Here is a 22,561-nt window from a genome sequence, read left to right on the forward strand (position 1 = left end):
TACACAGAATAAACTATCTGACTTAACTCCTGGTTCAAAATAGTATTTTTCCTTCCATTTCATATAGGAGTAAAGCATGACTACTTATTTTGAATCTAATACAAGTTCTTAATTTGGATGCCTTATTTTTATTTGGTGAAGATAACAGTCTTCCTGATTCTCGCTATGCTTCTGATTCAACACATTAGACTTCACTGTGCAATGTTACCCGCCTACTCAAAATACAATTGCTGTATGTGTTTAATGTTGGAAAAAGCATTTACTAAATTTTGGAAGAACTTGAGGGGTGTGTGTTTGTGTGTAAATAAAAAGGTGCACTTATTGATGCCTTGTAATAACCACTCACTTGATGGCATATATATTTTTTTCACTGTAGGGAAAATAAAGAAGTCCACTCTGAGTGGAAAAACTATTTCATTCATTCGACATTTACTTGACTGTTCTACAGTGATTCTTACAAAATTTTAACCTATTTAAGAGTAGTTGTTATGTCCAGTAAGTATATTCAGCTGACGGCTCCTCAGAAATGATTTTCGGTATCTGCTTAACATTTACATATGTGGATTATATGTGTTATTGAGAATGTAGCACAGCTCTAAAAGGTGATAGCTGCAAAACCTAACATATGGGGAAGGTTGTCACCCACAAACACTGTAAATAAGAAACATAAATAAAGTAGAATGCTTCTTTACAACAAGTTGAAAAATGACTTCTAACACAAAAGTAAGATTTTAAATTTGATGTTCATTCTTTCCTGCTTTAGACTGGTTTGCAAAGTGCCTCATTCAAGAACGTCCTAAAACCAAAATAGTAACAGGGAGCAAGGGTTACTCAAGATTCAAATAAAAATTACCATACACACAAGCATGGGTAAACAAAATTCAAATAGCTAGTGCAATTATTTTTTAATAGATAGTTTAGGTTAATAGGTGGAGACATAGTTCTGCCACTGTATTTAAGGTTAGGTTAATAATTAACTTTGGTGCCTGGAGTAGTTTAATCAAAGCTTAGTGTAAATCATAAAACTGCTCCATGCAGACTAAGCACAGCATTAAAAAGTCATACAAAATTCTTGCAATCTTGACCTCTGGTAGCCATTTGGGTATGGTGTAATAAAGTGTAGAGTATTTTCATTCAGAATTAAACATAGGCATCTTTACTTTGGGGAGAAAACGTAATTAAATAATTAATTAAACCACCAGTCTTCCCCGCCATCACTGTAGCGTACCACGGACTCCATGCCCAAGATGTGTCCACCAGGGGAAGGACGACGAACAATTTCAGGACTAAAGAAAGACAAGGCAAAGGCACTCGACCTTCCCATCCTGGAAAGACTTAAAAGCCAGCGCTGGGGGGCATTAAATAGCTTTTCTGAGACCTGTTGGCACAACACTGCAAGTGGATTAAATGGCTTTTCAGATCTGAGGTAAAGAAAGTTGTGCCTACAAGCGCGAGTGTGTGCGTGTGTGCGTGTGTGTGTCCTTGCGCGCCTGTGTTTTAAACCTTTCACAGATCGCATTCAGTAGCGTAAAAAAGCTGAGCGCAAAAAAAGGAGCGATCCCACTGTGGCTGTGCCTGGCCACCGCAGTTCCAAAGCAGCCACCTTTCTCTCCAAGACCGACGCGGAACAGCCTGCAGGGCTCCCCATTGCGATGCAGGCCGGAGGCTCCCTGGAAGTGCTTGCCCTGGCTGTGAAGACAGCGCCTCCAGTCTCCCATCCTGCCCCGCTCCACGCACACCTGGCTCTGCTTCGCCCCTCCCTGGAGAGACACACTGGGAAATCGTGCGCGGGGCGCAGATGGCTCGGGATGCTGCGCTTGGAGCTGGCTGTTTGCAAGCCAGCAAGTCCCGGCCTGTGTCCACACGCACCTTCGTCACAGCCTCTGTCCACAGTGGCCGCACCTGCCTCCAGGTCCTGCTTCCCCATCCATCCCTTCCCCGACTTGCCCAGCAAGTACTGCGGGCCAGGAGGTTCCACTCTCCAAAGGGCCGGGTTCTAGCTCCTAGCTGCATCCGGAGCTGTCCGCATGATTCCCTCCAGGTCCAGCTTCCCTCAGACTGCACACGCTGAGCCCCAATCCGGTCGTGCCTGCCGCCTGGCTTTCAGGGAAACTTTCCAGAAGCGCCTGGTCTACTGACCCCGCCGCTGTAAAGTGGGAGGAGGCGCTGGGCGGAGGGGCGGCGAGGGAGCGGGAAAAACAGCGGAATCCCGTTTCCTTTCCCGACGTCCACAACTACCGGACGGCTCCCTGGCTCCCCCCGTACCGCTTGGGTCGTGCGAGGAGGGAGGAGACCTCAGGATCCTGTTTTGCACTATCTCCCCAGCGAGGAGCTGAGCAAAACGCGGAGAATCGGGACAAGAGACACTTCCCGCCCCATCAGGATCAGGCAGGGTGGGTGGGCACTACCCCGCTTACTCTCCAGCGCCCCATTGCTCCCATGGCAGCGCCCTAGGACACAGTGAGGAGTCGGGACAGAGCCCTTGTCTGGGTTTCAAACCCAGGGCCATCTCCTGCCAGGTCTCTCACCCTTCCCCCTCCTGGGTCATCTTTCCAGAGCGAGACCGCGCTGATCCAGGAGGAGGGCGTACCGTGCGCCAGCCCGGTGCAAAGGGCTCGGTGTCTCATGAGGGACGCAGTCGCGACGGGCTATATCCTTGCAGCTCGAGTTGGGAGCTGCGGAGGAGAACAGGACCCAGGGCGGGGGCGCCGCGTCACCCGAACGGCTGCTCCCGGACACTTATTCGAGCAAACAAAGCCTGGAACCTCTGGTGGCAGCGGCCACAGGAGCCAGGATCTCACCAAGAGACAGGGCGCGCGGGTGCCCAGGGCCATTACAAGTTTCTCGCACTCCACGGAGCCCAGCCCAGACCCCACACTGACAACAAAAGATTCTCTCCGCTTCCACACCGTCTCCGCGGAACCCCTTCTCCCACCTGGCTCTGGACGAAAACAGCGCTGTTCTACCCAACCCCCTCCAGCCCTCGAGGGCAGAACCCCTTCCTCCGCCTTCGACACCGGGCCAGGGAGCTTCCGAGAATCCCACCCTCTAGAGCCCGCTCTGCTCCCTGCTTGGCCCGCGTGAGGATGAGCCTTGGGTCTCGCACACACACACACCCCCGGGAGGAACAGCCATACGCGCCGTCGCGGCCCGGGGCGGCGCCGGGCGTGTGCGCAACGCGGGTGGGAAAGCTCTCGACTTGCAGCCGGGCGTACTCTGGGGCGCGGGGCTTGGAGGAAAGGCAGGCAGGGCTCACGGTTCCCCCCCAGGACCGGGCAACGCTCGAGAAACAGAGACACAAGACAAAATAAAACGCAGGCACCACAAAGCCGACAGCACGCGCTAGCCACGGCCCCGGAACCCTCAGGCTGGAGTTCTGCTGCCCGGGAGGTGGGGAGCGCCGGGGCGCCCGGGCCGTACCTTTTCGGTGCATCGACGGACAGGCGGCCGGGGCTCGGAGCGGACTGGTACAGCGTGTATCCCATTTAGTAATCCATTATCGAGGGGATCTCTCCGGGCCGCGGGCTGCGCTCTCTCCTTCGCAAGCCTTTGTCATTCCTACATGTGTGCTTGTCTCTTTGGGGGAAATAGTCGCGGCGACTACTTTCTGGGATGCAAACGCGATGTGTTCATCTCCAATGACGAGCGGAGAAGGGGAGAGGAAAAAAGAAAGAAGCCAAAAAAAAAAAAAAAAAAAGAAGAAAAAGAAAAAGAAAACAAGGAAGAGGGTAAATGTTCAAGAAACTCTTCTCCAAATGCAAATTCCACTTGGATTCCACTCCGGTGAGTCCCCTTGGTGGTGTCTGCGCCGATTAACAAGTCATTTCAGGGCGGGGGGTGGGGCGGGGGCTGGGGCAGGGGTGCAAGGCTCTGGCCCGGCTCTGCGGCCGGGAGCGCGGTGCCGCGGGTGTGGTGATGCTGGACGCTGCTACACGCTGCTAAGCGGGCATCGCGGGCGACCGGCACCGCGGAGGAGCGCCGCTGCTGGGTCCCGAGCGCCTGGGCAGCCGAGTGCGCGGGGAGCGGAGTTAGAGGCAGCCTCACCCCGTGCCGCTCACTACTCCTCTGTCACCGGAGAGGCCGCCGCTCCCGGGCGGAGCCAAGTCCCGGACTGGATTGCGCAGATCGGACTCTCCTCCCGCTACTCCGCCTACTTTGGCTGGCGTCTCCTCCGACCCAAAGGAGAGCTGTGGTGTATGTGAGTGTGAGCGAGCGAGGCAGAGGTGGGGAAACTACGCAGGTGGAGCCTTGGACCAACTGGCCAGCGCCGCTTCCTTCCACCAGGATTCCTGGCCCCACCGCGCGCTAGGCGGAGGCTCAGCGGGGGCGACTCCGGCTGGAGCCCAGCCCTCACCTCCCCCACCCCCACATCTGCTCTAGCTAGGAAAGGAAAAAAAAAAAAATCCCGGACAGCATTGCTGAGTCCTGCCAAATCAGAAAAATAAATAAAAATAGACGTAGTGCAGGAGCGAGTTACAAGAAAGGTTTTGTTCATCGATTTTCTTAAATGGAAAAGTTTTAAAGGATGAGGGTAAGTGAACGGCGAGCCTTTCTGATTCTGATTACTGTTATCAGGAGGTAGATTCCAGAAGCGATGGACGCTCTACGTAGCTAGAAGAATTGGATAGAAGCCGGTGCGGTTAAATATACACTTGGAAGATAAGAACACAGCTATTAGTTACGCACATACACACGTTAATAAAGCATGTGAAGTAAGCAAATAAACTACAGTGTAGAGAATGGCGTTTTTAACGAAGGCGATCTATCTTAAAACTTCTTAAAGTTTACATTGTGTGGACTGGTCTTAGAAATAAGTAAACTTCAGAAATAACACGCAAACAATTCCAGTGAGAACCCAAAAGCTTTATGGAAGAAGAAAATCGCAACCACTTCCAAGGCGCTATTGTTATGATCACACGAAGAATGGCAGGCACTGCCTTCCTTCACCACTTGAACTTTCAGTAGCTACAAAGTCTTGCAGTTACAGGCTTGTGCCAACTCGTCGGGTCACACCACGTTCCCCTCCCCCTGCCGCTGCGCCCCGAAAGCAACTGCGCGCCGCGACTCTTGCTCCCCAAGGGGTCTTCGCCGATGGTGAGGACCTCAGTCGCAACCTTTAAACAAAGTAACACCGGGCGACCCAGCAGTTCTCGGAGAGATATTTACTGGTCATGGAATTGGCTGAGAAAAGCCAAGTGCGGAGGTCGGGGTCCCAGTCCCACTTAGGCCGAGTTCCTTTATATTGGAAACTGTACCTGTTCCCTAATTGGGACTAGGACCACTAGTAAGTCCATGTTCCCTTTTCTGTCGCTTCTGCAAGTACAGACATCTGCTCAAGAGGCTTCACGAAGAATAAATGCACACGGGTCAACACCTATTTCCCCCCACCACTACCACCACCTGGAAAAGGTAGGGAGAATGGTAGGAAAAAAAAAGAAAAAAAATAAGGACTTCTGCTGTTCTCCAGAACTGTCAGCAGGGGCCGCTATCCCCACCTTTCCCGGGCAAAGGCCGCTACAGACTTGGGGTAGTGGGGGGCGCGGCCCTAGGTGCGCGCGCAGCCCCCGCGGCTCCGAGAGACGGCCTCGGGAGGGGGTTGGGGAGTGTGGAGCGGTGGGTAGGATTGAGCATTCCCGCGGGTTGGGTGGGGGCCGGCTGCGGGACGTCTCCTCAGAATCCCGCGGGGTTCGGAGAAGGATCTGGAGGCCAAGACGGCTCGATACCCGGCTGCGCTATTTAACACCCAGATTTTGGCTGATGACTGCCGGGTCAGTGCGAGCTGGTCCCCTAGCTCGTCCGTGCGCTCCAGGCGCGGTACTGCTGCCGGGTAGTCCGGCCCCTTTGGCCTCCGGGGTTTTCTGTCCCGCGCTCCACCCAACCCCGGTCGCCGAGGCTCATTCTTCGCTCCCCGCCGCTGATTTACATGCTAATTGTGTCTGGGAAAAGTTCTTTAATTGGTAGAATTAGGCAGAGCAAACGAATTGTTTCACAGGCCGAACCAAATTAATTTCGAGTTTAGCTCCTTCCCTTAGAGAAACAAATAATTAGGTTGTTTCATTTGCTTTATGGATATACTGGAAATGCCCCACAACGAGTTTCCGGATATTGTTTAAAGGGACATTATTTTTAATATTAATACTTGCATGTTTACTTTGTAGTAACGCTGAGCCAAGAAGCGAGCGGTTAAATTTACCTCATTTAAAATTATAACATACGAGAGTTAAATAATTGGAGTCTACTTTTCACGGTGAAGAAATACCCCCCAGAATCTTCCTAGCACTCGCTAGATCCTAGTCTCACCATCCAAGTAGGAGCCGGTCCTTCTGACCACGTGATATTACATTTCCACCTGCCAGAAGAGATGCTCCCGGAGCTGGAAGAAAAGCCAGCTATTGTCAGGCTCCCGAAACCCTCAGGGGAGCACCTGTGGGGAAGCCAGGCGATGAAATCTCATGATGTCATTTCCCCATATGTGCGCCTCAGACTCACTTCCAGAAGCCTGCCATACGTTTTCAGTAAAACCACTGCCCCTTGAAAGCCTTTGAAGTCTGCAATTTATACCCTGTCCCTTCAGGGAAAGAAAGCCAAAGAGTTAAAGAATCACAGAGTGATTAGAAGGAGACTTCACTGTGTTTTTTAAAGTGACATAAAATGCAGTGTTTAAGGCCCCGGTCTCTGGAGGCTATCTGCGGTTAATGTAACTTAGCTGGTGATCCTGGGCAAGTCACTTATCTCTCTGAAGTCCCAGTGAATTCACCTGTAAACGGGGATTCTTACTCTACTCACTTCCTGAGGAGCCTGTGGATTACATTAGATGGTCTTTGTAAATCTGGAGTCTGAGGCATACACTGCTTTGTAAAGGTTAAGTGTCACATTGTCATTCTTGCCATCCTCCACATCAGTCCTACCATCACATTTTACGGGAGTCACATGGTGGCTCAGCGGAAAGAAGTGGCTTGACCTGTGTCAGTGATTGGGTCAGGGCTGAAAGCTACCTGTAACAACTCCTCCTCCCCTTCTTAAATGCCTGCATGACAGTTCCTGCTTTCTTCAGATCACCTGGAAAAGTGTGGAGGAAGATTAAAATAGAAAGATAAACTCAGGTTCCTGGCAAAGACCACATCTAGCTGTTGGATCAGAATCTCTGCTTTGAGACAAAAAGGAGTAATGAACTTGGGAGAAGGGGCTGCTGCTACTCAGTTCCTTGAGGGTTCATGGGGGCACACTTGGAGAGCACAGTTTGTACATTCAGGCCATTATCATTTATCATCGAGAAACCTATCTGTACCCTCAGCCCCTTCTCCAGAGTTCCCTCCACCTCTTTGCCTTAAGTCAGTGGTTTTAAAATCCACTTGCACATTAGATGACCGGGGAGCTCTTCAGTGATGCAAATCCCCAGGCTCAAGATTCTCATTCATCAAGAAGGACTGGGACCTGGGCATGGGTAGGTTTTAAAACTCCATAGATGATTCTCATTTGCAGCCAGGGATGAGAACCACTGTCACATTAAATCCTGGCTGTGTTCTAGACCAATTACTTGTCCCTAGCCTTTTCTTGTTCGGGGCTGTTTCTTCTTCTTGTCCCTTTATTCCTCTTCACAAAGAAAATGAGGTCCATGTCCTTGCTTCTCATGCTGCTTTCAGGCTGTTTCTCCTCTAAAAACCTCTGACTGACCTCGGTAGCTAAACTCTACAAATACATTTGTGGTCTCATTTTATCAAATTCTTCAAAGACTTTATTTTCATCCTATCTGTCCCTCTACCTGTCATCACTCATGGTAGTGTTAGCATCCATATAACCACTGACCCTCTGGTTTTTCCATTTCTTGCCTTATTCATCTACGTTGTCTTTCTACTCGCCTCCTCCAGGCTTCATGCTGGGCCCCATCTTCCAGATCACTAATTCTGACATCCTGCTTTCCAATCACTTCTTCTCCTTCAATCTTCCTTGCTCATGCAGCCCCCCTGCATTCACTCTGATTTCTTGAGGACCTCCAGATTGTGGGTTTTGCTTCTCTCTCGATCCACCTATTCTCTCCTTTTTTCATTCCTCTCTTTGTCTAGCATAGCTTCATAGTATCAGTTCCTCTCTCTTGCAAATACTCCATTTGCTGCTCTATCTTTTGGTCAACATCTATGTGACTAAAAGCTAGTTCTGAAGTGTGTAAACATCAGCCGTCTCTGCTCCTGAACTAGGCAGCTGAAGCCTGCTGGAAAAAAATGTCGATAGGTTGTTATCAACCTCAGTCTCATCCAAAGCACCGCCTTATCTCAGTTAGTTTCTGACTTTCTCCCCTTAACCAGCTGTCTCACCCTTCATGCCTCATACTTCCCTGAAAAAAGATAACCGTCTATCAGAAGGGAACATTTTTGCTTCTGTACTTATTATTTTTTTTCTTCTCTCTCTCTCTCTCTTTCTCTTTCTTTCTTTCTTTCTCTCTCTCTCTTTCTTTCTCTTTCTTTCTTTCTCTCTCTCTCTTTCCTTCTTTTTTTTTTTTTGATGGAGTTTCACTCTTGTTGCCCAGGCTGGAGTGCAATGGCACAATCTTGGCTCGCTGCAACCTCTGCTTCTTGGGTTCAGGCAATTCTCCTGACTCAGCCTCCCAAGTAGCTGGGATTACAGGTGCCTGCCACCATGCCTGGCTAATTTTTGTATTTTTAGTAGAGACGGGGTTTCACCATGTTGGCCAGGCTGGTCTCGAACTCCTGACCTCAGGTGGTCTGCCTGCCTTGGCCTCCCAAAGTGCTGGGATTACAGGTGTGAGCCACTGTGCCCGGCCTGTACTCATTATTTTCCAAGTGTCTCTTGTGAAGGAGGCAGTGTCCTTCCTCCAGTAGGAGGCCAGTCCCTCCTTATGTTCTCAATAATTCACACATTCTCAGAAATTCTGTCCCATTGTCTCCAGACCCTCTCCTGAATCTGCCCATCAGCATGTAAGCAAGCTTCAGTCTTTCCCATCTTAGAAACAGTCTGCCTTGGTCACCGGGTGTGGTGGCTCACTCCTGTAATCCCAGCACTTTGGGAGGCCAAGGCGGGCAGATCATGAGGACAGGAGATCAAGACCATCCTGGCTAACACAGTGAAACCCCATGTCTACTAAAAATACAAAAAAAAAAAATAGCCGGGCATGGTGGTGGATGCCTGTAGTCTCAGCTACTCGGGAGGCTGAGGCAGAATGGCGTGAACCCGGGAGGTAGAGCTTGCAGTGAACCGAGTTTGTGCCATTGCACTCCAGCCTGGGGGACAGAGTGAGACTTGGTCTCAAAAAAAAAAAAAAAAAAAAAGAAAAAGGAAGAGGAACAGCCCACCTTGGATCCCATTTCTTTCAAGCTACTCTCTTCTCTCCTCTCTTTCAAAGCCAGACAGCCCCAGAGATTGTTGACAACCAGTGTTGCCACTTCGTCCTCTTTCATCTACTCAGTCCTCTTTTGCTAGGCTTCAGTGACATTCATGACAGTAAATACAGTGGATATTTTAACATTTTCGTTTTATTTGAATTATCAGCAACAATGAGCTTGTTTCTTGTGAAATACTCTCTGCTCTTGGCTTTGATGACACACCACTTGTCTCTTGGTACTCCTCTCACTTTTTTTTTTTTAACTTAGTTTTTCTTTTGAGGAAATTGAAAGATTGTCAAAGAATAATATAACCAACATCCCAATTTTCATTACTCAGAATTAATGACTCTTAATATTTTGTCATTTTTGTTTACCGTCTGTATTTTAAGAAATAAAACATGGTGGATAAAACTTAACTTCCTTATCATCGACGTCTCTTTCTTACTCTTATTTTCTTTTTTTATAAGTAATGATACTATGAGTTTTCTGTGTATCCTTACATTTTGTTCTGTACTTTTACATATGCCATATGTATCTGTAACCAATATATAGCAATATTTTTGGTTGCTTTTTCTCCCAAATTAACATTAAATTCGATTCTCTCTTGTCCTCTTATTCATTCTCTAGATTGTAGCCTAAGTGATCTTTGAAAGATGCACATCTGATCACATCAAGCCCCTGCTTAAAACACCTCAGAGGCATCCATAGACACCCTCAAACCATAATACAGCCTTAACACTGTGCGTGATGAGTTTCTTGCCTATCTCTCTGGTCTCATCTCTGCTGTGCTCCCATCACTGTCTCCCTTTCTTGCAGCATCACTGGTGTTTCAGTTCCTGGAAAGCTCCATGTTTCTTCTTTATAACTACAGGCCTGCCCTTGTGCTCCTGCCTGGAATACTGGAACTTCCCCTTCTCCCTGTTTATCTGACTAACCTCTACTCATCCTTCAATGTCCCTGCCTCAAACAAGACTTCCTTGATAGCTGGCTGGGCATGGTGGCTCACGCCTGTAATCCCAGCACTTTGGGAGGCTGAGGTGGGTGGATCACAAGGTTGGGAGATCGAGACCACGGTGAAACCCCGTCTCCGTTAAAAATACAAAAAATTAGCCGGGCCGGTGGCAGGTGCCTGTAGTCCCAGCTACTCAGGAGGCTGAGGCAGAAGAATGGCGTGAACCCGGGAGGCGGAGCTTGCAGTGAACCGAGATTGTGCCACTGCACTCTAGCCTGGGCGACAGAGCAAGACTCCGTCTCAAAAAAAAAAAAAAAAAAAAAAAAAGACTTCCCTGATAGTCTAGAATAGATCATATTCCCTATTATGTATTCTCGAAGTACCCTGTGAATTTACTTCACAGTACGTATCAGACATTACAGCTAGTATTAATATTTGGTACAATTATTTGTTGAATGCTTCTCCAGCACTTAACCAAGAGTTAGGGTACATAAAGGAGGGCATGAGTTACTGAAAGCAATGAGTTCCTTTTCAAGGATTCAGTAGGATAAGGAATAGATCCTTTGATGGAATAGGACCATTTAAAAAAGAAAAGAAAAAGAAAACACTAGAAATATATTATGCTCTTCAGATTTTGAGATTCCAGTTCTAAGGATGAACAAAATCTAGGCTTTCTCCCAACACTGAATTTTGACTGTAATGTGTCTAATTTGCTTTTTGAATGGAGAGAAAAAGATTTATAGATGAAAGTGATGAGTACATATAACAATTACAGAAACAAGATGCTTGAAAATAAGATTCAATAAGAATTTAAATAGAACTCTAGAAGACTCGTGGAAGGAGATAAACTGCAATTTGAATTCACTGGGAACAATGTCAGAGCATCTCCAAGGACCAGCTCTACCAGCAAGCTAGAGTTTGCTAACAGTGATTTACTGTCTGCCCCTCCATGAATAGCTTCATGGTGGGCCCCCCACCCTGTGTATAACAATCATTCCACTGTACCACAGTAGAGCTTTGGCTCTATTCACTTCTGATATCAAATTATTGTTTGGGAAATTAAGAGAATGGTAGATTAGAAATAAGGTAATGAATGAACAATACATGTTAAGTAAACCAGAACTCCATTTTTTTCCTCCACAAAAGCTCTTTACATTTAGTTGAAATCTCTAGTTATGTAACACAGAGCAAAGACTGTCTTCAGCCCTGTTTTCTTCTGTCCGTTCCAAAATAACTTCTTTTAATTGCCCCACCTACTAATATTTGGGCTTAAAGATATCTACTGGGATGTGAGTTTGTTTAAAAATGCAGTTACCTAAATGTAATTTATACTTTTCATAACCAGATAAACTGGTTGATTAAGTACCACTTTGGAATTTGCTATTTGGCTTAAAGAATGATGAAAATTAAAATATACTTGATTTTGAGAACTGCCTTTCAAGGCATTTGCTTCCAGGTAGCAAAAGCCCTACTAGAAGAGAAGATTGTTCTGGCACTTGCTTAAATATAAAATTATGCTTCAGTTTGTTCCAATTCTAGTTTTTAGATTATGTGAGAAAATTCTGTACTGATATCAACTGAAAGATTTTTCCAGACTATTTATTATAATGAATGTGTATTTAAGAGTAATTTTATAACCAGAGAAATGAAGACAACTAAGGGTGTTTTGTTTGCTTTAACATTGAAACTTTAAAACAGAAGACAGCTGTTTTAAACATCTAAACTTAGGCTGGATAATTGGAACAATGAATGTTCTTAAAAAAGTGATATGCTTGGATCTAAAGTACGTTCTTAATGAAGTATAAAAAACTACATTGTTGAATATAAATTTATCATCTGAAAACTCCCCTGTATATATAATTATAAAATATAAGGATGGTTTCCCAATATCTTAACTTGATCTTGAATTCTGGATTTTGTGCCTGGGACAAGTCTCTAGTTAATTGTCCTATAAAATGCTAACTAAGCAGCTAGATTTAAGAGTGTTTTCAGATATAACTTTTTGGCTGGAATGAGCTTAAATGATACATTTCAAAATAAATAATATATAATAATGGTACTTTCCAAAAGTTTCAGATGATTCAGTCACTAGTTACCAGTGCCTGATTTGTACTTCGCTAAATATAAGACAAGTAGAACATCTGATGTCAGTTTCTTTGTGAAACCTCTTAAATATATCTTTATTCATAACCAAGTACTTATTAATATAAACTAGAATGTCACATTTTAATGTTTGAACTGAAAACCTACACAAACCTGTTTTCTTAAGAACTACCGTATTGTGTCATTTAATTGTATTATTAAGACTCTTATAAAAACATACATGTTGATTTCCTCATAATTCCTCTCCCTTTCTTTGCATGCCTCAAAGCAATTGAGTCATTTCCTTTCTCCCAGTCGCCTTTTAAAGCCTTTCCTTCTGTTGAAGCAAACTTTTCAAAGTCCCTAAACTTTTTCTCCTCCTCACTATTACTGTTCCCTTCTATTCTCTACTTTCTGAACAAGATTGCAGACTTGGATTTTTAAGTCCAATGTTTGCCTTTTTTTTTTTTTTTGCTAGATTCCCTTGTTTTAGGGAATTTCCTCTTTTTGTTTAATTCCTTAGTCAATACATTACTTTTTTAGGTTACTTTTTTTGTTTTTTATGTAAACTGGTTAGTTATTTTTCTTACAAAACACACCAAATAAACTTTAATAAGAATGGTGTATGACAGTGTTAATTCGCTAACTATGGACCAAGAATTAGCCTTAGACTCCCAGGTTCCTTTCAGTGCGTTGTTGATGAAGGTGACTCAAAATGCAGTGATACTTATCACCATTGCTTCTCCTGATCATGTAGCAACATCCTCCTTCCAGCTGCTCAGACCTCACAATCTTGAGCTGCCCTTGACTCCTCCCTTTTTCCCATTTGTCACATCCAATTCATCAGCAAATCCTGTTAGCCTACCTTCAAAATATATCCAGAGTCTGATCACTTCGCCTTTTCACCATTATCTCACTGGTCCACACCACCATCATTTTCATCTGGGGTTTTGCAATAGCTTTAAAACTGGCCTCCCTGCTTCTGAACTTACCTCCCTAGAATCTAATCCCAAATAGCAGCCAGAATAATCCTTTAACTCATTCATTAAAATCATGTCCATCCTCTGGTCACAATCAGCGTATAAGCCAAAACCCATATCACCTGGCCACTTTTGCAGCTCTCTGGCTTTGTCTTCTCCACTTCTTCCCCTCACTCACTCCGCTCTGGTCAACCTGCCTCCTGCCCATTCCCACCACAGACTCTTGTTTCTCCCTCTTCCTGCAAAACCATTTCCTCGGATATCGGCTCACCCCATCATCTCCTGCAGGTCCTTGCTCCAATGTCAGTGTCTCAGCCAGGCCTTCCCTGACCACATAAATAGCAACTCCCTGTAGTGCTTCCTACTCCCCTTACCCTATTCTACTTTTCTTCATAGCACTTGTTGCCATCTGACCTTGTATATATTTACCTGTTTGTTTAATGCCTGTCTCCTACCACTTAGTGGTAAGCGTCATCAGGGCAGAAATGGACTCTTTCATTAGCCACCATAACCATAACCCCAGCAATTAGAATAGCACCTGGCACATCCTATATCTGCAGTCAATATTTGGTGAGTGAATGAGTGAATAACCACATCTTACCACATTTAATGTCAATCACATTAGGACCACTGAGGCATACTATAAACTAGGTAATATTTAAAGCAAATGAACAGCTTTCTGTCAAAAAATACTCCCAAATGTAGAGGTTTTTTAAAATGTACTTTATTTGTCTAATGTTGCAGTAGACAACCTGTGGTACTTTTTTTTTTTTTTAATCCACTTTGCTGGATGATGCTACTTGCTGGTTATTTCAGATGATCACTTCCACAGACCACAAGGAAAAGGAGAGCTAGCTTTTTGTCATCACCTCCATCTAGACATCTATGATCTATGTTAGTCAGCTGGAGCAGATAAAACAAAATACCACAGGCTCCATGGCTTAAACAACAGAAATTGATTTCCTCAAAATTCTGGAGACTGGAAGCCTAAGATCCAGGTTCTGGGCAATTTGTGTTCTGGTGAGGTCTCTCTTTCTCTTACTGACTTACAGTTCAACACCTTCTCACCGTGTCCTCACATGGCTTCTCTTTGATGCATGAGAGCAGAGAGAGAGAGATGTTGAGAGAGAGAGAGAGAGAGAGAGAGTTAGTTCTCTGGTGCTTCTTCTTAGAAAGGTACTAATTTCATAGAGTCAAGGCCCCACCCTATGACCTCATTTAAGCTTCCTTAGTCCTAATACAGTGACACTGGAGATGAAGGTATCAACATATGAAATGTGAGTGAACACAAACATTGAGACCTTAACAGCCTCCCTTTCAGGCATAGCTGAGTCCCGTGCTATCCCAGGCCTGCTCTTGCCTGGGCTGGCTTATGTAAAGGAGGGGCCAGCAGGGCTGTTATCTTGAATCTCACATTCAGAAAAGTTCTCTAATGATCTATTTTGACCTTTTCTTCAAATAATGTTCACGCATACCAAATACATTAAAATGTTATATATAACGTATTTCTATGTATATGAAATATATAAAAATATGCATAACATATATACCCCAAAGCACTGCATTTTTATTTTACAAATTAAATATTAATATTTGCACAGGTGAAGCTTGTTTTAGCACTTCTTGTTTTTTTCATGGAATGGAAGGATGAAAGGTCTGGCTCTATCTCAATATCAGAGAGTCCTTACCTTCTAGATTTGGGTACAGTGTCCACCAAGCTGACCATCCTTATTAATCTTATCATCCCAACATTGGCCCTTCCTGGCAGAAATTCTTTCCTATGTTTTACTGTCTATACAGCTGTGTGCTTCTTGTCCCCTAACTGTGACTCCCACCCATCTCTTGCCTTCTAAACCTCCTTTTTATAGTCTTTTCTTCTCTGGGACTTCTCCAAAATGAACAAGGCCTCCCATATCCTCAGTGTCTTCACTGACTCATCTTTCTATCTCCTACTTCACCCCTACTATGGCAGGCAAAAGGATCCCAAGCACTTTGTGGCCATTTTTGGGTGACAAGGACTTTATTAATGTCAGGGTAGATGCAAAAACATGAAACCTGCTCTGCCACGATGGGGTTCACAGAGAAGCCCCTACAGGGGCACAGAGACCTGGTTCTGTAAAATGAGGGACTCTGCTGAGACATTGTTTGGCTCTTGGGGAGGCAGCATATGTGTAAAAAAGCAAAGACTTGAGACCTAGAAAATCCAGGTGAGCTCAGGCAACCCTGAGCTTTTTTTTTTCTTTTGAGATTATGTATCTGAAATCTCCAAGCAGTAAGTGTTTGGAGTACAAAAAGGACCCTAGTGAATAAACATGGCAAGCATGCTCTTGAAGCTTTATGGGGGAATGTGTGATTTCCCCATCAATTGTCCCAGTGTCTTCTGCATTGGCGTAATTCAGGCCTGGGGTCAACTTTCCAGGGTGACTGTGAAAGAGCCCATAATTGAGGCTTACATTTCCTTGCAATCAAACTTGGGTGTGGGGATCAAAGTGCTTGTCACAAAGACACCTTGCAACTTTCTTTGATAATGAATTTGGGACAAAGACTCTATTTTAAAAAAATACACACCAAAAAAGTGGTGATAATGGAAAAGAGAAGATAAACTGAAAACATGCAAAGTTTTTAAAAAGACAAAAGTAGGACATTATCAAAGCAGCACCCTTCTGGGCTGAAATCTTCCCCAAACACTGAAACAATGGCCATGTGGATACTATTCTAAGAGCTTTGGAGTATTACCCCATTCAGTCTTTATAATAATGATTCTAATATGTAAGTCTTTTTATGATTTTCATTCAGCAGACAGGGCAAATGAGGCAACCAAATATTAAGAAGACTTGGCCAAAATTTTATAGGTGTGAAGTGGCCTAGGCAGAGTCAGTACCCGCGCACCTACTGCTCTGCACGGTCAGGCAAAGAGGGTACACATCTTCTACGCAGTTGGTTCCTTGTTTTAGCCCTTAGGGAAAATACACATAAGTCCAAAATGTCTTTGAGGCATGCGTTGTTTAAGGTTACTGTTAATTTAACAAAATATAGGTTGGTCCAAAATGTGTATAATGTTATAACGAATCTTTCTCTAACATAATTTCAGCAAATTGTTTACATTTAAATGTGTACTCATTCAAACAAAAAACAAATTATAGGAAAATCTTAATTACAAAAGAGATAAAGCAGAGGTTGGTAATTTGATTTGTGAAAAAGATTATTTACTTTTGAGAGGGATCAATGTTGAAGAAAGCTCTTGATTCAGGCTTAATGTCTAACCTGACTAAAATTATACTTACAACCTATGTCTGTTGCATGAAGAATGAATGCACCGGAGGTTCTGTGCTTCCAAGTGTGTGGTCAATTTCTTCTGGACAGTGTTGGGCATGGCTGTGTACACCAGTTGATTTTCCTCTTGAGCTGGTTCCAGAAAAAGTGAAATACAAAAATGTTTTCTCTTCTTAGAGTATGAGCTTCTAACAACAGCAACAATAAAAATCAACTTTCTGCACTGGGATAACTGACTATTCACTTGGAAAATAGTAAACTTAATTCCTATCTCACATCACTTTCGGAAATAAATTTCAGATGGATTAAATATCTAAAAGTAAAAGAAAAACAAAAAATATCAGGGTTAAAAATATGAGGGTTAAATGCGTATATGAGGTAACACAATTATGATCTTGGGGGAGAGAAAGCCTTTTTACAATACTAAAAGCAAAACCTGTAAAGGGAAAAATTAGAAATTGTGACTATTTTCAAAATAAAAGCTTTCCAAGGCAAAATATGCCATAAATAAAGTAAAAAGACAGAAGGCAGATTAAGAGAAAATATTTGAAGCGTAATTTACAGACAAAGGATTAGCATATAGAATATATAAGGGAGTTATACAAATTTAATAAGAATGATAAACTATTTGATAGGAAAAATTGGCAAAAACACATAAAGGGGCAATACTTAGGAAGAAATGAAATTGGTCAATATATATTTCAGATGTTCAACTTCAACATCAATCAGGGGAATATACATTTGAGCAGTAACGTAATATTTTCTTGTACTCATCAGATTGGCAAAGATATTAAAGTTTGATAATACCAAGTGTTGAAAAATATATGTTGATAATACCAAATGTTCAAGCAACCTCGTAAATTACTAGTGAGAAAATAGATTGGCATAGCCACCTTAGAGGATAATTGGACAGTATCTATTAAAATTTATAATGTACATATTCTGTGACCCAGCAAGACATCTTTGAGAAACATTCACCTTTGTACACAAAAACGCATGTATAAAGATTCTCATCGCAGAATTGTTGGTGACTGAAAAAAAAAAGAAATAAATAATTATCAATAGGTGATAGTTATTTAAAATTGTTAAGAGACTGGGCAGAGATTAGTCAATGGTTACAAAGTTACTGTTAGATAGGAATAAGTTCTGTGTTCTATTGTATAGTAGAGACTAGAGTTAACAATAATAGATTGTATACTTCAAAGTACCTAGAAGACAGGCTTTTGAATGTTCTCATCACAAAGAAATGATAAATGTGTAAGATGATAGATATGCTAATTACACTGATTTGATCTTTACACAATGTATACATGTAAGAAAATAGCACATTGTACCCCATAAATGTGTACAAATTATATGTCAATCATAAAAAATAAAATAGTTAATAGGATCTGGTAATTATATATTAGAATATTATGCAGCAGTTAAAAAATAACAACTACACATATACTACTATGAAAATTCACCAAGATATATTTTACAAAAAACAAGTTAAATAAGCCTATGTACCGGAGGATTTTTTAAAGTGCACAGAATAAAAATAACTTCATAAATCCATGCGTACATTTTATTTTCTGTTTTAGAAAAAAATCTGAATACATGCTTGTACTTAGAAATTGATTATGGAGGTCAGACAAAAACAATAAATAGGGAAAGGATTCCTTATTTAGTAAATGGTGCTGGGAATACTGGCTAGCCATGTGTAGAAAGCTGAAACTGGATCCCTTCCTTATACCTTAAACAAAAATTAATTGAAGATGGATTGGGCCGGGCGCGGTGGCTCACGCCTGTAATCCCAGCACTTTGGGAGGCCGAGGCGGGTGGATCACAAGGTCAGGAGATCGAGACCACGGTGAAACCCCGTCTCTACTAAAAATACAAAAAATTAGCCGGGCGCGGTTGTGGGCGCCTGTAGTCCCAGCTACTCGGGAGGCTGAGGCAGGAGAATGGCGTGAACCCGGGAGGCGGAGCTTGCAGTGAGCTGAGATTGCGCCACTGCACTCCAGCCTGGGCTGGGCGACAGAGCGAGACTCCGTCTCAAAAAAAAAAAAAAAAAAAAAAAAGATGGATTAAAGACTTAAATGTTAGACCTAAAACCATAAAAACCCAGGAAGAAAACCTAGGCAATACCATTCAGGACATAAGCATAGGCAAGGACTTCATGACTAAAACACCAAAAGCAAGGGCAACAAAAGCCAAAATTGACAAATGGCATCTAATTAAACTAAAGAGCTTTTGCACAGCAAAAGAAACTACCATCAGAGTGAACAGGCAACCCACAGAATGGGAGAAAATTTTTACAATCTACCCATCTGACAAAGGGCTAATATCCAGAATCTACAAAGAACTTAAACAAATTTACAAGAAAAAAATCAAACAACGCCATCAAAAAGTGGGCAAAGGATATAAACAGACACTTCTCAAAAGAAGACATTTATGCAGCCAACAGACACATGAAAAAATGCTCATCATCACTGGCCATCAGAGAAATGCAAATCAAAACTACAATGAGATCCCATCTCACACCAGTTAGAATGGTGATCATTAAAAAGTCAGGAAACAACAGGTGCTGGAGAGGATATGGAGAAATAGGAATGATTTTACACTGTTGGTGGGACTATAAACTGTTCAACCATTGTGGAAGACAATGTGGCGATTCCTCAAGGATCTAGAGCCAGAAATACCATTTGACCCAGCCATCCCATCACTGGGTATATACCCAAAGGATTATAAATCATGCTGCTATAAAGACACATGCACAAGTATGTTTATTGCAGCACTATTCACAATAGCAAAGACTTGGAACCAACCCAAATGTCCATTAATGATAGACTGGATTAAGAAAATGTGGCACATATACACCATGAAATACTATGCAGCCATAAAAACGGATGAGTTCATGTCCTTTGTAGGGACATGGATGAACCTGGAAACCATCATTCTAAGCAAACTATCACAAGTACAGAAAACCAAACACTGCATGTTCTCACTCATAGGTGGGAATTGAACGATGAGAACACTTGGACACAGGGTAGGGAACATCACACACCGGGGCCTGTTGTGGGGTCAGGGGAAGGGGGAGGGATAGCATTAGGAGATATACCTAATGTAAATGTCGAGTTAACGGGTGCAGTACACCAACATGGCACACGTATACATATGTAACACACCTACATGTTGTGCACATGTACCCTAGAACTTGAAGTATAATAAAAAGATAAATAAATAAATAATAAAAAACTTGATTATAGAGGTCAGAAATGGGCAACAAGCATCTAGGTACATGGGGGTATTGCTATGGACTGAACATGTGTGTACCCCCAAAATTCATATGTTGAATTCCTAACCCCCAGTATGGCTGCATTTGGAATAGGAAGTAATTAGGGTTAGATGAGGTCAGAAGGGGCAGGATGGGGTCCTGAATTGATGGGATTATTGTCCTTATAAGAAGAGACACAGCTAGGCACAGTGGCTCATGCCTGTAATCCCAGCATTTTGGGAGGCCAACGCAGGCAGATCACCTGAGGTCAGGAGTTTGAAACCCGTCTGGCCAACATGGCAGAACCCTGTCTCTACTAACAATACAAAAATTAGCCAGGTGTGGTGGTGGGCGCCTGTAGTCCCAGTTACTCTGGAAGCTGAGGCAGGAGAATCACCTGAACCCAGGAGATGGAGGTTGCAGTGAACTGAGCTCGCGCCATTGCACTCTAGCGTAGGTGACAGAGTGAGACTCCATCTCAAAAAAAAAAAAAAGAAGAGACACCAGAGAACTCTCTCTCCTCTTCCTCAAACTCTTTCTTTTTCTCTTTCTCTTCTTGCACAGCAGGGAGGAAAGTCCATGTGAAGATACAGTGAGAAGGCAAGAAGGCATCCATCTGCAAGCCAGGAAAAGAGCCCTCACCAGAAACCAAATGCTGTGAGAACTTGATCTTGGACTTTCCAGCCTCCAGAACTGTGAGAAAATTAATGTCTGTTGTCTAAGCCACACAGTCTGTAGTATACTGTTATGGGAGCCTGAGCAGATTATGACAGATGTCAAAGAGGACTTCAGCCTTAGCTGATATGTTAGCTGTAATCTTTTTATGTTTTAGAATGAGAATGTATTTATGTATTACTCATGCAATTAAAACATTAACTTTTTAAAGTCAACTTTCTCTTTCCTTTTCCCCCATAACTGCCCTTTTCCGCTTTATCTTCCTTTGAACAATATTAATCAAGGCCTGTGGCAGATATATACATTCTGAGCCTTCCAGCAAAATTTTTCAAAAAGACCTCTCTTCAGGTCAGAGTCCCTGAAAATAAATCTTCTCACCACAGAACTCAGGGGTGTGTTTATTTATTTTTGTTTAATAAAATATTTATTGAACTTTTAATAAAGTTCAATTAACTTTATTTATTATAAAACAATATTATACTAACACTGTCAGAAATTTAAAGACAAGACAATTTTCCTCATTATCCCTCCACTGGAAACACAGACCTGATTTCCATTTTTAGGCATTACTTTCTAGGCTATCTATATGCTTACCTTTCTTTTGGTAGTCATCAAATAGTTTATATAATTTTGTACATAACTTTTTTTCACTTACCATAAAACCTTTATAATTGCCATTTTAATGGTTACTCAACATTTTATTTAGTTTTAATTGACTTATCTATTCCCTGGTGGTCAACATCTAGGCCATTTCCAACTTGTTATTATAGATAACGTTGAATAAACATTTTCACATACATGAATTTTAAAATTTGGGTTATTTCCCTAAAATAAGTTTTCAGGGGTATTACTAAACCGCATGATACAAGCAGATTTTATGACTATTGATCAGAATCACTCAATAGAGTTCCAAAGCCTCGTGCCAATGGATGATGCCACCAGCAATGTGCAAATATACTCCATTTTCAGCATTGGTAATATAAATGTCAAAGTTTTTGCCGATGTAAAAACTTCAGAGGGGGATTCCTCAGATCATCTAAGACTACTTGGTAAGCTGATTGAAAACCACAGAGATACGTAAAAGGACATGGATTATCTTTTCCAGCTGAGGATCCATCTCCTTTCTCTAGGAACAGCACCTTGAGGCTTCTGCTCTCTCAATCCATATGGTCTGACAGGACCCCAGCCCCACCCTCAGATTTAAGAATTCAGCATATGACCCAGCTTGGTCACGGATCTCTCTTTCTCCTTCTCTCTTCCTTAATTTCTCTCTATCACACACACACACACAGACACACACACACACACACACACACACACACACGGGGTGAGGGGTGGATCCGACAACAACCAAAGCAGAGCCAAGAGGAAAGAGTAAGTCCTGGTGACAGTGTTCGAGTCCCTCGATCCAGCTGGCAATGATACCAGTCTACCCCGGGATTCAGGACCACTATATAGAGTTGAGCCAACTGTGAACTGCAAAGCATTCCCAGCCAAAGGGGTAAACGGGTGCTGAAATCTGTTGTGTGCATCTGGGAGTAAAGGTGTGTCTATTCAGAGAAAGATACTTGTTTATTTTTTTTGTTTCATTTTGCTTTGTTTTGTTTTTTACTAAAAGTTCCCATTGCTTGCCAAGCCAAATGCTCACTCAGGATCCCCTTTTTTCTATTCTCAGAAGGTGCTATGCAGGCTGCCAATAGCTTTGCAGTTATGTGAACCAATAAATCTCCCCTCTTAACTGAAGTCAGTTTGCGGTCTCTTTCTGTCCCTTAGAACTGAATGAATCCTGATTAATACATCAAAGTAAGGGATTTTAAAACTGGGAGAGATCTTAAAAATTCCTGAGTACCTAGTGGATACTCTACAGATGAAGAGACTGAGGAGTTTAGCAACGTGCCCAAAATGATCATACCTCTATGTGAGCAGCAGGATAGCACTAAGAGACTGGTTCAAAGTTAGCTTTCTTTGTAACAGAATATACTGCCCTTCTATTTACTACCCC

The 22,561-nt window shown here is 43.1% G+C and overlaps 2 protein-coding genes across 4 annotated transcripts in view; one reads left to right on the plus strand and one right to left on the minus strand.

Moving 5' to 3' along the window:
- SEMA6A (semaphorin 6A) overlaps nt 1-4,067 on the minus strand; it is a 133,847-nt gene extending 129,780 nt beyond the window's left edge. For all 3 annotated transcript variants that reach the window (XM_015140621.3, XM_015140620.3, XM_015140618.3), the window contains exon 1: nt 3,421-4,067. The gene's annotated coding sequence lies outside the window, so the exon portion shown is untranslated. The remainder of the gene's footprint in view (nt 1-3,420) is intronic.
- LOC114679037 (uncharacterized) lies at nt 1,653-20,771 on the plus strand. The gene is made up of 4 exons (XM_078004362.1): nt 1,653-1,971; nt 2,042-2,275; nt 2,350-3,783; nt 20,452-20,771. Exons 1-3 carry the CDS (start codon nt 1,653-1,655, stop codon nt 3,309-3,311), a joined length of 1,515 nt encoding a protein of 504 aa, XP_077860488.1. The 3' UTR covers nt 3,312-3,783; nt 20,452-20,771.
- The last annotated feature ends 1,790 nt before the right edge of the window (nt 20,772-22,561 follow it).

This window comes from Macaca mulatta, chromosome 6 (genome assembly GCF_049350105.2).
Source record: "Macaca mulatta isolate MMU2019108-1 chromosome 6, T2T-MMU8v2.0, whole genome shotgun sequence".
Lineage (NCBI taxonomy): Eukaryota > Metazoa > Chordata > Mammalia > Primates > Cercopithecidae > Macaca > Macaca mulatta.